The following is a 17,681-nucleotide window of genomic DNA, read 5'->3' as shown; positions in this document are numbered from 1 at the left end:
GGTGCTTAATTCTCTAAGTGAAAGGTGCACCCGGGGATTAATTAGGAAACACCATCTATCAGATCACAGTCATCCATCAACACATTTCGTGGTGCTTTGGAATGTTTTGGGCTAAAACTTGTCTGCATCTTGCGGGGGGGGGGGGTTGTACTGGGGGGCGTGACCCTGCAAGGTGCACTCGTCTACCCCAAAGCGTCAGCACACTTTCACACTGACAGCTGCTACGACGTGTTGACTAACAACACCAACGTAAGGAGCAAAGAGCGCGCTCACTCAACTTGTCGACAGGCCCTCCATAATTCAATAAATCCAGCTTGAGGACCGATTCCCGCCACTCGGCAAATATCCGCCCTGCCTGCGCGATGTGTGCGTTTGTCGTCTCCCCTCTCCTCGGCTCCTGGTAATCTCGCTCGTCTCTCTCAACGAGCCCCGCGAAGGTAATTGAAAACACAAGCTTGAAAAAACAGTAGTATCACTGACACAAGGAATGTTTCTTTGTCCCTGGAACGACTACGCTCACGCTGTCGTGTTTTAACACGCTCCAAGAATTTCTGCATCTTGTCCGTGGGTCAAGCAGTTTGACAATGTGCCCCCTTGTTCCATTATCTTAAAAATTAGCTCATCGCTGATGTTCTTGGTGTTTACATCGTCATGGCAACAATGCTCTTTCGTTTAATTTGTGTTAAGCTACAAAATTTTACTGTTTCTTGTATACAGTGGAATCTCTAGACTCCATGGGCCCTGGAGTGTACATTTAGGAATTGGACCCGAAAATGGCAGTCAAAAACAAGCTTCAAAACCGTAACTTTTTATGCAACATTCCAAAAGAATTTTTGAGAAAAGTCGCACAAAAATAACATGCGTTTCGCTTTAGCCTTTTTTGTAACACGTCTTCCAGAAGGAGCAAAATGGCCGCTCCCTGAGATGGATAAAATTGAGATGGTAAATTTTTACTGCGTAATACATATTCCACAAACGCAATATTAATCAGAAAATTGTGTTAAGTCGAGTGGGGCAGGCATAAAACTTAATATTATATATAAATTTTTTCAAGTTTTCACATCCTAATACAAGCGTCTTTATCTTCTATCTATCTATCTTTTACAAAGTAGTCCTAAAATGTACCGTAGCTGAAAAGCCTTGTTTGTTTGTACAAGTTTGATGATGACGACAATTTATTTCTATGCCTTCCTATGAGAAAAAAATTATTACAATTCCAAATAAAAAGATTGAATGTTTTATTTGTGATTATCTCAAAACATACACAAAAGTTAGTCTTAAGAAGTTAAGGACCGTAGCTGGTTATTTTAATTTCCTCTTCAGTTCCCCCTTTTGTCCAATAAAAGCGACATTCCAACTTTCCCACAATCTCCCCTCCATGCATCTGACCGACTCCAATTGAAACTTAAGTCTTTTCTGGCTCCAGGCCAGTGTGTTAACTCCAACTAATTCAATGGATTAGCTATTTAGCCCAACCCCACTACACAAACATGCTCACGCACTCGCACCGATACAACTCCCGCTGCCACCGCTAATCTGGAGACTCGGTCCAAGAAATGACCAGATTCTCACAAAATGGTCAGTCCTTGTCGCGGGTCCGCCGAGAGGCGCCTGTTGAATGCGCTGATGGGCCCTTGATGAAACGCTGCCATGCTTTGGAGATTTAATTTAGCCCATCACAAAAGGCTGCAAGGGTGGGAATCGACTTGAGGCAAACGTTCTTGCATTTACGGAGAGGATTAAACTATCTCCTCAGCTCGCATTCCCACACACCAAATGCAACAGTAGAGATGACGAATGAACGAGCAAGTTGCTTTCCCTCACGGGGTACACATGTCTTAAATGCTTTTTATTTTATTTTATGTAAGACCCCCACAAGGGAAAACATTTTTGTTCACTACTCTTAAAGTGTGGGTTGAACTAGAGACGACCAATACTGCATACGTACTAGTAGTACTACACATAACGCATCGCATCCTTCCTCAGTCAATCTCTCGTAATACAAAGACTGACCTGTGAGAGATAGTATGGTATGGCCACCGGGCATCCGGAAAAACACTGTAAAAGAGAAGTTGTAGAACATTCTGAGAGATTTTTTTTATTTATTATGCTACTGAGTGGTTTCACTCCTGAATACATTTATTTAAACCCAGTAGGGCTTTGTGGTCTGCAGACTCGGGACAATTAGTGGATCCAAAAGGTCAAAGCAAACATGGTGAAGCTACATTTAGCTGTAATGCTGCACGCAAATGAAATAAGATGCCAATTCAAGTGAAATCAGCCCTGAGTGTGAAAGCTTTTAAATCCAGGTTAAAAACTTTTCTTCTTTCCTCATACCTTTATTTAAGGTATTTGAAACCTTTTTAAATCAATTTCACAGTAAGGCATTTTATTAATTTGAAAATTAAACTAAACTGAATTAAATTAAACTCAAGATGACCAATACAGGATACTAGTAGTACTGCACATAACGAATCGCGAGTCTCCTTCCCCAGTCAATATATCTATCTAGAGGTAGTATGATGCCACCGGGTATCCACGCTGTTGGAAAAAAAAAATCTGAGTTTTATAAAAATAAAAAAAATCCGAGTTTTATAAAAATAAAAATAAATAATAATAATTCTGCTACTTGTCTATAAATCATTGAATGTTATTCATTTGAAAACCATACATTTTGGTAAGCTACTTTTATATATTCTCTGCTTACATCTGAATGTCGTTTGCGTGCTTGTGTCCAGGGACGGGGTGGCCATTGGGAATTTTGGGAGTTTCTCGAACGGCTGGTCTATTTCGTAGCCGATCGCATCCCCCAACCCCGGCTGGCTTGACGAATAGTAATCGGCGCATGTCACCATGTCGGTCGCTGCCCCCTTAAACAACAAATGGCGCATGTCGTCCATCATCTCGCCCGGTTGATGAATATTTGCCCATGATCGTGGTTCCAAACAAGTGACAAAAAAAACATAATAAATGTCATGGTACAATCTGTCTGTGGATCAGCAAAACTTAGTGTTGACATCCTCAGGTTTTCCCATTTTATATTCATAAATATAGCCCGTGTTTTTAAGCTGATCGGGGAGGAAAATTACTCTAAACAGACTACAAATAATAGCTCAGGATAAGATTTTAGAGACATACAGCAAAAGTGCTTTTACTGATCTGATCGAAAAGAAGCAAACATTTTCAAATGTGTCTGTATGTGTGTACCCTGCTTTGACGTGCACGTGTCCTTATTTATGTGCAAGTCATTTCAGTGCCTGCAGTCAACGGGCCGTTCACATGTGACGCATGAGGTCAGTTTTACTGTTGAACCCCTGCCACAGCGTCTGGGACGGTGGAGCAGAGCAAATGTGCAGCTGTGCGAGGGCTGACACACTCTTTGTCATTCAACATCGTTGCTCGTGTTCAGCGCTGCCAGGCCAACGAGCGTATTTTAGGACGAAAGAAGAAGTATGTACACTTCCCGTGTTGGCATTGCCGTTTCCCACTAAACATTCCTTGGTGGTCCGTGCTATATGCATGCTAAGATGTGACCAAGTAAAATAGAGGAAGTGAAGTGGGACCTCTTAAGTCGAGCACCCAGTGTTCCACAGAGCTGACTTTCACACATTTGCCGATGGCGTAATCCTCACATTCTGTATTGAGGTCCGGTTGATGGTCTCATCTGACCACAGCACTTTGTGTAAAACCTTTGAGTCATTAGATGTTCAATAGCAACCTTAAGTGGGGCCTGTCCATGTGGGACCTTTTATGAGCACTCCAAGATTTCAGTCCATTATAGCGTGACCAACTCTCTTGGTCAGTCATTGTTCTTTTCTTTTTAAAGACAAAAAGGGTTTGTCTTACCTTAAGTAGTTTTGGCGTCCTCTGCCGCCTTCCTCACAAGATGTCAAACAGACAGTTGTGACATGCATTTCTTGGTGACTGAGGTCCCAATTGCGTTTAGATCCTTAGCAAGTTGTGGAGTTGTCCTTTGAGGCGTCTCCCATATTTTGCTCATGATTATCCTCATCCCCCGAAGCAAGATCTTGGATTCCAGACAGATAGCAATTGATTGTCATTTTGCATGCTTCCACTTTGGAGTAATGGCCAGTCGTTTTCATCTTCTCACTAAGCCTTTTGCTGATGGTTTTGTAACCCATTCCAGCCTCGAGCATGACTACAATCTTGTCACTGACAACTTATAAAAGCTTTAGTCTTGCTCACGGTGGTATAACAATTGAAAGCTAAGAACTTGATTCTCAGATTGGGGTCGTTTGTACACATGACCAGATTACCAGGTGTTGGTAATTGTTTGATTGTACACAGCTGTGTGCCACATGGGCCAGAATTCTGATTGAGCTGAAGCCTGTAAGAGATCAAATTCTTAATTCGCTAATGCAGAAGATTTGAGATTTGTTTATATTGCGTGTTTTTGTCTATTTAATTTTGATCATCTGTCTATCCAGTAAAAAATTGGGTACTGTTCATTTCTTTTCAACATTCTTAACGTAGCAGCATCGCCCGCCACTCTCTAGTCCTCCCGTCCAACCACACACTACAATGACGCCGGGTCAGAGGCGCCGGGTCTAGCCCCGGTGCCATGTATCCTAATCACATAAGAACACAGGCTAATCCTGAGCACAGCTGGGGAATCTTTACTGCGCAATTGAGGCATGAGCTGGACATCCACATCACTGGCTGTCTCTGTAAACCCCCGCAGGCTTTCATCAACCAGCCCGCCCCGACGTGCAACTTATTTTCCTGCCAGACAGCGTGTGCGGTGACTGGAGGGTCAGTGCAGCTGCTGATAGAAACTTCCAGGTCATCCCACACCGCGATATCCCTCGTGTGTTGTTTTAGCATCAACATTGTTGGGAGATTTATCCAGGTAATTAAAAAGTCATACATCACCGATGCATAAAACGGGTGGTGTTGATGGAAATGTCACTTTGGCAGAGGTGGGCGTTCCGTCAGCACTTGCTGAAGTTCCGTCAATCCGTCACTGACGGACGCCTGTTTTGTTGACAAATGACGGACTAAGCACAGACGGAAACGGGTTTTTGTCCGTCATCGGAATCGCCACGAGCCGGTAGGGATGTAACAATATCTAAACCCACGATATGATAATTCTCATGATATTGCTGGGTGGTTGGCGATATACAAAAGCTCACGATAATGTATAAAAACTCACAATATTGAATAAAAACTAAAATACCATGGTCTGTGTAGTTCACAATGTTGTGCTTGACTGAAGCGGGCCAAACGTGTATTGTTTTTTGTTTTTTTTGACGGAGATGTTGAAAAATATTTGCTGCTACGACAATGATAACCGCCACAGCGGCCAAAACATTCCTAAATTAAATTAAACTGCACTAATAAACTAAACACCAGAGGATGCTAGAACTGCACAAATGAAATACAACCTCTCCTTCTTAACAGATTGCTGCTTTTAAATAACTTGATATGACAACGACAATATTGTGGCAATTTTAACCCATTCACTCCCAGCCATTTTCACTGAAGCAACCCCCCTTCGCGCCAGCTAATTTACTGGATTTTGACTGATTTTTCATGGCCCACACAATATTGTGTTCAATTGCTATAAAAACATGGAACCTACCAAAAGAAAGATTAGAGTCTCTTCTTTTATTAAGAAAAAAAGAACATTTGTATCCATTTCCATTCAAGCGACCTCTTTGGGTCAGAGGCTGCAAAGCCTTCTGTATGCTGTAGCATAAAAACAAAACAAAACAAACAAACGTATAAATACGTTTTTGGGACCATGGCAATATTTAAATTATAAGGTTTTTATATGTTTTTGGGAGCAAATGAGTTAATATCGCAATATCATTGTTATTACATTGGCTGCTACATACTATCTTGGTCTGAACAAGTCACTTCACTCACTTGATATGCCAACTTCCTTGCTCCAATTTCTCCAAACGTGTTCCTTTTTTTGGGTCATCCCAACTGGTTAAGGAAGCTGGCCCATATCCGAGGCCGAAAAAGAAGAAGAAGTTAACTTTTAAGAGACACAGAGGGGTGTCGTCCGACGGATCTGTCATAAGACTTCTTTCTCTGTGTTCTAGCTCTGTTAGACAAGTTAAAGCATTCCCGTCCATGGAGATTAAGATGAATAATGGAGTAATAGGAGGAAGTGAATACAAATGTTTCTAACCCTGCACCTCTGCTGGCAGCCTCTCAAAGCCTCCGTTGCCAAAATCACAGGCATCTGCTCTGGTCCTACCCCCATTTTTGGAGGACCACAATGGGGTCTCTGGAGCCTCTCCTGGCATGTTTGGCCCATGTGAGGAACCCACATGCTGTATTATTATTTATTGATTTTGTTTGTCCTGTTTCGACGGACGCCATCGATTTACGCGTATGGAACACTCCAGTTGGAATGAAGCATTGTGAAAAACGAGCTTTGTCATGCGAAGCGGACATTTTTATGACTCCAAGTGAGTGTTGAAAACCTCCATTATCCGGCCCGGCTTGCATGGAGGCCCTTAAAGACGCTGTCCCTCGTGGGCGGCGTCCAAAATGGAGCTGTTCGCCTCTTCCAGTGAGAAATTGTTTTTATGGCCTATCATCTATCTCAAAAGCCACTTAAGATTTAGTGCTCTGCTATTTCATAATCACAGTCTTTAACGGAGTTATATAAACCTTAACAGACTGACATATTAAATTCATACAACCTGATGACAGTGGAACATTCCAAGTTGAACATGTTGCTGGTTGAATTCCAAAGTTATTCAAACTAAAGGGAGCGCCGTTAAAATGAAGTCAAACTACTCACCCTGGGAAGATAATGGACAGGGAATTGCGATTGGCATGCCACTTTGGGTGTTGTCCTGCTCGTAGGTACCCATTAAGCTACATATAGTATTTCGCTACATTCTACTTAAATTAGCATTCAATTGATACAATTAATTTGTGAATGTGTTGTCAATATGTTTCATTTTGAAGTTCTGTTCTATGGTCATCATGTCACTTATATTGCATTACACTTCTATTATTTTTTGTCCGACAGGTGCCTGACGACAATCAAAAATAACCGTAAACACGGAAAAGCTTCTAGGCAGGGCACAGGAAGGAGGTAAGGAAGCGACATACCCACTGGACTCCTTGCACTCTTTCCTGAGAGGGAACTTTTTTTCACTTTGTTTCCCTGCCTTCAGAAAAGAAAAGACAAATGAGTTCCAAAAGACCTACAGCATGAGCTAAGGTGTTTTCATAGTGGTCAGCACATATGCTTCATCCTCCTTGAGAGTTTAGCTCATGCTTGGATTGACTTTTTGAAGCCCAAAGTCATAACTGTTTGGATGGAAACTTTCACATGATATCAATTGTTTTTAACAGTCAAAATCATGGTAATATAAACTTCAATTATAATGCCTGGGGGGAAAAAATCACAATGTACTCCCAGCCCGAAAGTAGACATGTTTTTCTTCATGTTGCTATGTGTTAGCAACGTTTGTTTGGTATTGGCCCATATACGACCTAAATATGATTATTCAATGCTTATTTGCACCTGTATTTCAAGTAAAGTTCCCTTCATTTGGTTGTGTAGGTTTTGTAGCAGATAGGGCTAACATCATACTAGCTATGTAGCGTACTGTATGACGTGTCTTTATCAAACATAAGTTGCAATATGCCGCTTTTAACATAAATTACATGAATAAATGAGATCAACCTTAAGACTTGCCGGTAATTGTAACAAAAGTTGAGCTTTTCAGGAGGAGTGAGGTCAGCCCTTTTGCTAACTAATGCTAATGCAAGTAAACGTAACCAAATATGTAAATTAAGAACATAATTTGTCAAAACTAAAAACCTATTAATAAAATAAAATAATGATAACTGCAAGGTGACATATTTGTGACTGGAGTTAGAAACTACTCATGCTAACGTTAGTAAATGCAAACGAAATAAGAAAAATAAAATACTAAGAGAAGACATCGTATGAGCTATACAGAAAGTGGTTGTTTATGACACAAAATGAATGGCCCATTGTTGTTTTAAATGTCACTTAGGCTAATAAATAACACAAATGTACCAGTGAGGTGATTTATTTGCAGGAGTTTAAATTTTGGGGCTTGCAAATGCTAAGCAAAATTGAAAGATAACGCTATAATTTGTCAAAATACTAAACTAGTTAAGACAAAACTTGCCAATGGTATGACATATTTGTGAGTTTTTATCTAAAGTTAACTAATGCCAATTCTGGCAAATATTGGCTAAATTTAAAACATATAAGATTTTTCTTACTATCAGGGTTAACGTTACAGTATTCTATCCACACAAAAACAAACAATATAGGCCTACAATACCGTTATACCTCAATTAAATGCACAATATTGTTTTAGAAATCACTTGTGCTAATGATTAAGTCAAAAGTTAGGCTGACATATTTGTGATCAGACATTTCTCTAGAAATACTAACAGCCATGCTAAGGGGAGTATCTACAAGCTAAATAAGCTAATTAAAGATGTACTTTGCTCAAATACTAAACTAATGATGACAAAAGATCAGATATTACTCTACTACTATTTTCTCTGATTCTTTTGTGACTAATCACCTGGATTTGGGTTTGAATTTCCCGCCCTCTGCCTGCGAATGTGATGTCATGCGTGCAGTGTGTACGAGAAGAAGGGTGTGTGCAGTTTCATTTTTCGGCCACACGTAGCAGTAGCGATTACCAATTCAATATCCTGCGTTGAGCAGCTTTCAATTAATTTCCAACCAACATGGTTTTTGTAAGACAATCTTTGGAGTGGGAAGGGCTAACATCACACAGAAACAACCCATAAAAAAATATATTTATTAAAATGAATGACAAATGGCATGTGTGCTAAAAACATTACATTTAAACATAACTGGAGGTCATGTATTTGTAACTGGGGTTGTGACTCTGGGGAGAAATACAATCCCCTAGGTTTTGGGCCGTGGGCTAATTTATGATAATGCTCACAAATATGAGCTACATAAACAACAAAAAACCCTACTTTTCACTGTATAACTCTACTGTACACAAGTAAGTTATTTGTCAAAATACCAAAGTAGCCTGTCCGCAGCTATATCTTTGCTCTTTCAAACTTTACAGTTATGATTGAGCATCACGGTAACAAGACCGCAATCAAAGTGCAGCGGAGCAAAACGCTGCACATATATCTTGCACTGGAATAACAACATACCACTTTTTTTTCTTCATAAAACTATCTCACAAATTAGAAAGAGGTTGAAGACTCCATTTTTTTTTCTTCGTGTGTATGTGTAAGTGTGTGTGCACGTGTGTGTGTTTGAGTTGCACCCACTTCCTTCATGGTAACAGCTGTCAAAACGTTGTCGGATTACAGCGTACCGCAAAGTTGCAGCTCGTATTAGCAGCCTGGTACCAGAGGGGGGGGGGGGGGGGTTAGGAAACGAGCGCCGAAGACGCTCCCGAAGCTGCTAATTTCGCTACACGTGTCATGGGGATTTGCTATTCCCGTATTAGCGCAGATATCCAATAATTATGTTTTGCTTTGGTAAAGCTCAGCGTTTCAATTCCTATAAGCCACGTTTTGTTGAGAGAGAAAACTCCCTGAAATCTCCCCTTCGCCCGCTGAGGAGGGGAATGTTGAATTAATAATAGCGCTCCAGCGTGGGGGTAATTCCCCAGCCGGCATAATCATATAATGTATGTCTGAGTGCTGTGTAAAAAGCCAAAGCTAAGTCATGCGTTTGATTTCACGGTGACTTTATTTGACGCCGAGGTTGAAAAATCTTAGGAGTGAGACCGCAGTGATGTGTTACACAAATATGTTGAAGTAAAGCAATCGTGATCTTGCGTGAAACTGTGAAAACCCAACAATTGCGCCTGTCATATTACAGGTAACATTTAGTCCTATTTTTTGGGGATATTGTAATAGTGCACAGCTGAAAATCAAGGGAATTTGGTATCTGGGCATTCAGTGAGCACAAACCCATACGTACATATAACGGTATATATATATTAGGGCCCGACCGAAATGGATTATTCTTTTTTGGGGCCAATGAGATACAGATTATTGGCAGAAAAAAATACAAATTCCTGATTAATCGTCAGATTAAATTAAATAACATATATATAATGCAGAATCCTCAGTTTCCACCGCCCAATTCATTTCAATGGGTGTCAATTATTTGCAGATTTTTGCTTTTCGAGGACTGTTGTCATCTCTATTCCTCGTAAATAGCAGGTGTCAACTGTAAATCTATTGTTAAGAATTTTTTTTTACTTTTCGGTTAAAAAAAATGCACAATGCATTTTATGAATGAAGTTATAAGGACATTAGTCCTTGTCATGTGTGTGGTTGTGTTTTGAACATGTGTCATATTTAACACATTTATGTTTGAGTTATGTCACATTAGGTTTTTATAATTTTATCCTCTTTTTTTTTTTTTTTAACAAACTGTGACTTTGGCTTGTGTGTAAATTAGTGACATCCAAGTCAATTCTGTGCACAACTTGGACTGTTCACCTGAGCATTGTTTGTAAAAATTTAAGATTTCCTTTGTTTTGATTGAATGACCTTAGCAAATGACCTTATCAACAAATGTCATTATTAGGGGTGTCAGGCGATTAAAGTTTTTTAATCGTAATTAATTGCATGACTTCAATAGTTAACTCACAACTAATCACAAATGTTATATCTGTTCTTAATGTACATAAAAGGGGAGAAAAATCTTAAACAAATAGAAATATGGCTGCATCTTTTAGTCATTGATCCTTTAATTTCATAATAATTCATAAAATGGATTAAAATAAAATAAAAGATGTATTGTACTCTCCTGTAAAAAACGAGTGTGATATTGATTTGTGTTGAGGTCACTTTTTCTGCCACTAGATGGCATAATTGCATTTGTAAGACGGTGACAGCTTAGTGCATTTTTCTTTTCATATAAAGAGCTATCTAATCTTTAACATGAAGTAACTTGTGAAATTCTGCACATTTTTAACATTGTAAAATAGCCTACAACTTGACCCCAGTCTCCACAAATATATGCATTATTATTAAGTTTATTATTGCTAAATTTTGACGTGGACGTGTCCCCCAGTACAGGCTTTGCAAGTAAGGGGCGGTGATTAATCACGTGTTTAAAAATTTTTTGTGGCGTTAAAAGAACTTGAAATTAACGCACTAATTTTGACAACCCTAATTATAGTTAAGGATACAAGGTTATTGTACAGAAGAATTATGTGTAATAAATAATGAAACCATTGTTACTTGTGTACAAATGCTGTACATAGTTAGAGTACAGAGAGGTAAAAAAAATAAGTTGGCCTATTATTTTGGCCTATATATAAAAATATACTTTTGTCATCATGCCATGCCACTCGAACCCAAATGACTCACCAGGAATATACGGATATCATTTAAAAATTCATTTTTATTATTTCAGATTTCTTGTCTCGCCTTTGTTATACAAAGATGTTAAATAACTTAAATACATTCTTACCAGTCATTTGTGATCTGCTTATGTCTACGAGCTATACACATGAGGTAGAGGACAATAATTTAGGGTTCCCATAAGACATGACAAAAACCTTGTTGGTGTGTTGACATCGGGGTGTGTGTTTGTACACGCACTGCACAAACCCGAACAAAAACAAAGTACTTGTAAAAGTGACAACATTATATAAAGGCCTTTCACAAAAATAGTAGATTATACAAACAGATCAAATCCAATGGAGATATTGTGGAGATGGTGCACATGAATACACATTTGTTAGGATTTTGTTAGTGCTTTGAAAAACAGCAAGTTTGCATATGAATACATGCTTCTTGAAAACCAAAAATACAAAATACAGGATATAAAATCAATTTAGTCGTATTTACACTTAACACATGCTCATAATATATTTAAAAATAATTTATTTTTTCTACAAAATAGATTTTTTTTTTGTACATGGTCTTCTGCTAACTAAACAGTGCAGAGTTTTGGATTTTCAGAATGTGGTATGACATCATCATCTTGCGTCATCATTCCCCTTATATACAATCTATAAACAAAGCCAAAAGAATGCACCCAGTGGGCATTTGGTATTCCTGTTTGTCTTCAACGGGTTCACCAGCCAAGAAAACTTGGTGTTTTCTCGGTGGAGGGGGGCCGAGCACATACCAAAAGTGTGCTGTGGCAAGCAGGCATTTGCGCTGCATAGTTATTATGGTTTGCATGTAGCGTGCAAACTTCCGCGTGTCTTTTATTTGCTTATCGAAATGCTTCAAATTCTGGACCACGGTGGCATGGTGCAGTCACAGTGTCTATGATTAGAATCTATATAGTGGTACCCTGAAGTTCCAACGCCCCAAACTGACATTTGAGTGAAACATATGGAGTTCAAACACTCTCAATGTAAAACACATCACCACACCTAATTGTATCCAGCATCAAAGGATTTATAGGTTTAGGTTTCCTATTTTTGTTCTGCGTCAGGATTCTCAACTGGTACTGGCCATTTTGTGTTGTGAACAAAGCACTTGAATTTAGATTTGGTGTGCTTCAGCATTATGTGCTTAGGCTAGTTACGATTTTATTTTGGTAGGTTTGTACTTTCCGTTGTTTCCAAACTAGGACTACAGCTATATTGTCAAACTTTTTGGGGAAAAAACTAATTTCATTTTTGCTCATGTGGCTGATCACATGCATTTGACTCTCTTTGTTATGTTGATGGTTTTATTTGAGTAGATATGTAATTCCTGTTTTGTTTTGTTTTTTGGTCCGAACTAAGACTCTAGGTTTGTTACGACTATATGTTTGTAGGTTTCTACTTCTGTTATGATTTATGAGCTCTCACCCGATAGGGGATGTTTTTTGTTTTTTTAATGGACAAATAACTTTAGTTTTGAATTTATCTGATAAAAGTTTCTATAGCATCATGTGATTATCTAGCTATTTATTTTGTTACGTTTCTACTTTGGGTTTTTGTTACCAAACTACAGTAGTACTGTCATCCGCCATTAGCCAACTTTATGTGTTATGTTGTTTTTGCCGTTATTGCCTTTATTGTAATGTACTTATACTCTGGGTTATTTTATTATATTATGATTATATTTTGGTAGATTTCTACTTCCTGTTTTTGTTTGCTGTGAGACTCTCAGCTGAATATTTTCTCAGCCGCAACAACTTTGGTTTAGATTTTGTTTGAAAAGTATGTCAGCGTCATGTGGTTTGTTGCCAATTTTATTTTGCTATGTTTCTACTTCTCGTTGTTGTTGACCAACTGTATGTTAGATGAGTTTGATTTGAATGGTATGTGACTGATATCTTGCATTTGAGTCCATTTGTGCCATTCTTGGTTTTATTTTGGTAAGTCCTTACTCCCGTATTTGTTTACATATCCTTGAAAGGAATTTCAGCCTGAGCCTGTATTGACTACCTTTTTGTGAGCAAAGGACTTTTCAGATATTGTGTGACTGGTGTGGTGCTTTTGAGTCCATCTGTTTGTGTAATCTGACAAGAAATGGTGCTAAGGATGTAGATTGTAGACTGCTTCGTTAGCTCCTTATGCTAGCTGACAACTGGCTATCTGCCACATGCTTGTCACTTGTAAACAAAAGGTGAAATGTTATGTGTGTTAGGTTTTAAACAATTTCAAATAAAAAAAACAAGTTTTAAACAATTTACATTTGGCTAAGATCAGTGGGCAAACATCTAAATTGCTATGTTAGCTTCTAATGCCAGCTGCTTCTCACGTGTTCAAAAAGTGTTATTCATGTGTGTGTTTGTGTTTTAAACATAGATTTGACATTTAACAAGGAGCGCTAAGTAAATGTGGACAGTAATCTGCTACATTGGGGTCTCCTGCTAGCTGTCTAATTATTATTGTGTACCTTGTTTTACATGACATTAGCCGTTGATTTCATGTGATACGTGTGTAGGCAGAGTTTAAAGAGTGTTTTACGGTTTCTAACTTTTGATTGGTTAACTGTACATGAGTTAATAATGACTAGTGACGTCAAACTTTGTTTGTATAGCTTTTGGTGCAGACGAACTACAGGGTACCACTGTTGCTCACTTCTTGCAATAGTAGAACATGTGCCTTCTTACCACAGGAGAAGAAACCTATTTACAGTTTTCTTTATAAAAAAATAAAAAAAGAAGAGAGAAATCTGCGCTGGATCCATAAATATAGATTAAAAAAAATACTCTAAAGAGATTTTTGGGCTTCAGTGTGGGAATAAATGCTATCATACAAAACTGGGTCCCCCCCTTCCCTCTCACTCAGTAGTCACAAACAAGGCATACACAAGTTCTTATATACTGGATATCTTATAGATGATTACCAGAAGTTAAGTGCAGACAATACAGAAGCCTTTATCTTCACGGTCGGCATTAAGGGCATCAGACGATTTGGTGATTATGCTAATGAGGAATATGGCTCAACGGTGATAGTACGGTGGCTACGTCCGTCCGCACTTTTCTAGCAAGGCCGCTGTCGTCTTCACGATTGATGGTTCTTAGTGGTCTGAGTTATTCCCTGAACAATGTTCGGATGAAGGCAGAGGGACGTACTGTATTTGTAATCGTCATTTGCATCCACCCATCAGTCACAATATTAGGTACACTTGCGCCGATCCAACCCATGGAACATAAACTCCTAACTTTTCCAATATAGAATTGTCCAAAATATTAAGCCCGACCATAATTCCCATTGTGTATTTTTTTAATATTGTTTACTATCGCAGTCGGTGGTGTAGATCTGCACTGCGCCACAATTGAGGAGCTGTTTCTAATATTTTGTCCGTATCATGTAGCTAAACATGGTAAAGTGGGGTACACATACATTTTTAACATCTTAACTGCTTTTTACAATGTCAGGGACGCTACACGTCGTGGGGGGATCACGTATTATATTGTATGTACGATGTACTCAGACATTGAGCCTTGTCCCCCCCCCCCTTCTTTATGTTTAATTTTCATCTAAGAAACTTGGGGGCACTGAATGGCGACCTGCTAGGCTTCCTGCTGTGTCTCCCGCTATTGGTCATTGTTGTTTTCGTGTTTTTTGGACAGGTGGTGACCAGGGGAATTTGAATCGGAAAACAGCACGATTGTAGATCAAGCTCCCGAATTGGATCTTATGTGTGACGCAGGTGTCTCTAATAAAGTGTCCAGTTATGTGTATAATGCAATTTACAGCTGCAAATTATCTTTAAAAAAAAAAAGAAGAAAAAATTTCAATTTGTTTTCCGCACCCCATGAAGAAGTCCTTGTTTAAAGCTTCCAAAAGGCGGGAACTGTGTCACACAAACAACAAAGCGTCTGTGCAGTTAGTGGTTTGTTTTACCATAAAATGACATAAGTGGCTTGTATAATGGCTTTACAATATATATAACGTTATTATAAAGTTATTTACATGCATATGCAAACACACAATGTGTGTGCGCGTAGATATGTGCGTGTAGAGTAAAATTCTTACACCCTGTCTGGTTTTCGTTGGAAGTCGTCGCCGGATACAAACACACATGCGTGGTCGTCCTTCTTCCTTCAGTCTTGGCTATGCTTGCACGTGAAAATAATTGTTGAGTAAGGAGAGTCTGGTCAAGGCTTGAGATGTTCACCCAGTTGTCTGAGAAGAAGTTTGTCTTTGAATAAAAAAATGGAAAAAAAAAATCCCTCAAAGTGCTTATTAGTGTCACCACTCCCGTGATGGCGTTCAGCCCTTACAGGTGTACACCTCCTCCCTCTGCGTGCACTGCTTGCATTCCACGTAGCAGCACCAGCGCACTTGGCACTGGCAGGGCCGCGTCACTTCCCGGCTTTGCGTGTTGTGGCCCCGCCCGCAGCAGATAGCGTCGCAGTTCTTGTCCTTGTAGCACTTGCGGGCGGCCGTGCCCGACGAGTACTTGCTGGGTCTGCAGAAGCTGGGCGAGTCCTCGATGTGCAGCAGGTTCATGGTACGGGGGATCTGCTCGTTGATCTGCAGGAGCGGAGGCGGTTGCTGCTGCGGGTGTTGTTGGCTCCGGGCCGAGGGGGCGATGTCGCCCTCCCCTGTGGCCTCGTTGGTGGAGCTGCCCACCTTGACCGAGGTCTCGTAGCGCTGCTTGAGCTGCTTGCCGACCTCGTGGAAGGGTTTCAGCTGCCTCCAGCAGGTCCGGATGGTGCAGGAGCCGGAGACGCCGTGGCACTTGCAGGTGGTGTCCACGCCAGCCTTGATGACCTGCGCGGCAGAAATAGTACAGTGGTACCGTGAATTAGGAATGTGCCTTTTTTTTTTAAAGGGAGCACATCTGCCTGTCTGTTGAGGAAATCCTCATTGTATCGCGGAAATCTGTGGTTTATAATGATGTTTTTTTATGCATCTTTACAGTAAGGTACACTCACTGTAAATCTACAGTCTGTGATACGCTTTTCAGCCATTTATAGAACCTGCCAATCCCACTTTTTCCGATCCTGATTTTTTTCATAAAAGTAGTTCTCTAAAATAAAAAATGACAATCGTATTAGTCATCTCACAGCCGAAGAGGACAGTGGCGGACTTTTTCAGACCTGTGATTGCTGGAGAAGATTGAAAGGGATCGGCCGATCACCGAAAATTAAGGAATTGGGTGTTGATTTTGATCTTGGCCGTGCACCCCTTGTGACTTATCGGCACAACCCGCCCAAATAACATTAAAAACAATGACCAACAGAGGGAGACAAGACAGTACTCTCTTTTCGGCCTGACATCTTAGTTAAAGGGGAAGTCAACCTTAAGCACTTCTTTACAATAATATGTTATATGTGACCTCATGAGTCTAAACATGACATTGTAATTAATATTACATTTGTGGAATATGAGTTATGCAGCAAGGTAGGTGAAGCCGTTTTTATCCATCTCAGGGGGCGGCCATTTTGCCACTTGCTGTCAACTGAAGATGACGTCACACTTGCCCAGGGCTTCGGCAATGACCAATCACAGCTCACCTGTTTTCTGAAGCTGAGCTGTGATTGGTTGTTACCTGAGACCTGAGCATAGTGCGATAGTGTGAACCTGGAAAAAACAAGGACCAAAACCAAAAACCTACAATATGTACTTTCTTTATATTATGCAATATATATTGCAATTTGTGTGTGTTCAAGAAAGTTTACAATGTGCCCCCCCCCCCCCCCCCCCCCCGAGTGAAATGCTTTTATTGTATTTATGGGCTCTGCCTGTGGTCGTCGTGGATGGGTATAGTTACTGATTACAGTGAGAGAGAGGGAAAAAGTCGGGTGTGTAAAATATTGTGTTAATTCTTAATCCTTGGAGTATTTTGATCAATTTGATTTGATTCAAATCAGACTGCCTGGCTCGCTCTCCCTCAGGTCAGCTATGATTGGTTCCAGGTTCCTAAACAGGATAAGCACCATAGTGCTATAGAATCGATTGGACGTTAAAAGGAGTCTGTCATTACTGGGTGAACTGTTGTGGTTTACAAAGCTCAAGGTGCCTCTTTATTGGTACAAGGCTCCGGGTTCATACACGTGGTATTTTAATTAAAGTCAATACCTATTATTATGATGATAAAAGAGAGTGGTTGTTAGAGGAGCTCTCTAGAGACCAGCGTGTTTGACAGTATACGTGCACTTTTCCCTTTACGCGTGTTCAAAGCCAAGGTGCGAGCCGACCTTGAGCGTTGTAGTCAGTCCATCAACTATAAAAAAAACAAAAACAAATAAAAAACGCCCTCATCTATAGAAACAAAATGGT

The 17,681-nt window shown here is 39.9% G+C and overlaps 2 protein-coding genes across 4 annotated transcripts in view; one reads left to right on the top strand and one right to left on the bottom strand.

Moving 5' to 3' along the window:
- LOC147181240 (uncharacterized) overlaps positions 1–17,681 on the top strand; it is an 84,919-nt gene that overhangs the window by 30,723 nt on the left and 36,515 nt on the right. For 2 of the 3 annotated variants that reach the window (XR_015096863.1, XR_015096862.1), the window contains exons 1-2: positions 205–437; positions 7,016–7,081. Coding sequence is in view for 1 of the 3 variants with exons in the window: in XM_086092919.1 (XP_085949045.1) it covers positions 7,016–7,081 (66 nt within the window). In the remaining 2 variants the exon portion in view is untranslated. Of the gene's footprint in view, positions 1–204; positions 438–7,015; positions 7,082–17,681 lie in introns of those variants that run through there. The other variant, XM_086092919.1, reaches the window with a different exon arrangement.
- wnt9a (wingless-type MMTV integration site family, member 9A) overlaps positions 11,370–17,681 on the bottom strand; it is a 31,369-nt gene continuing 25,057 nt past the window's right edge. The window contains exon 4 of the mRNA XM_086092906.1: positions 11,370–16,169. Coding sequence (XP_085949032.1) covers positions 15,666–16,169 — 504 coding nt within the window. The 3' untranslated portion in view covers positions 11,370–15,665. The remainder of the gene's footprint in view (positions 16,170–17,681) is intronic.

Source organism: Leptonotus elevatus, chromosome 1 (genome assembly GCF_054856555.1).
Source record: "Leptonotus elevatus isolate MCC_2025b chromosome 1, RoL_Lele_1.0, whole genome shotgun sequence".
NCBI lineage: Eukaryota > Metazoa > Chordata > Actinopteri > Syngnathiformes > Syngnathidae > Leptonotus > Leptonotus elevatus.
This window is presented reverse-complemented; position numbering and strand designations above follow the sequence as displayed.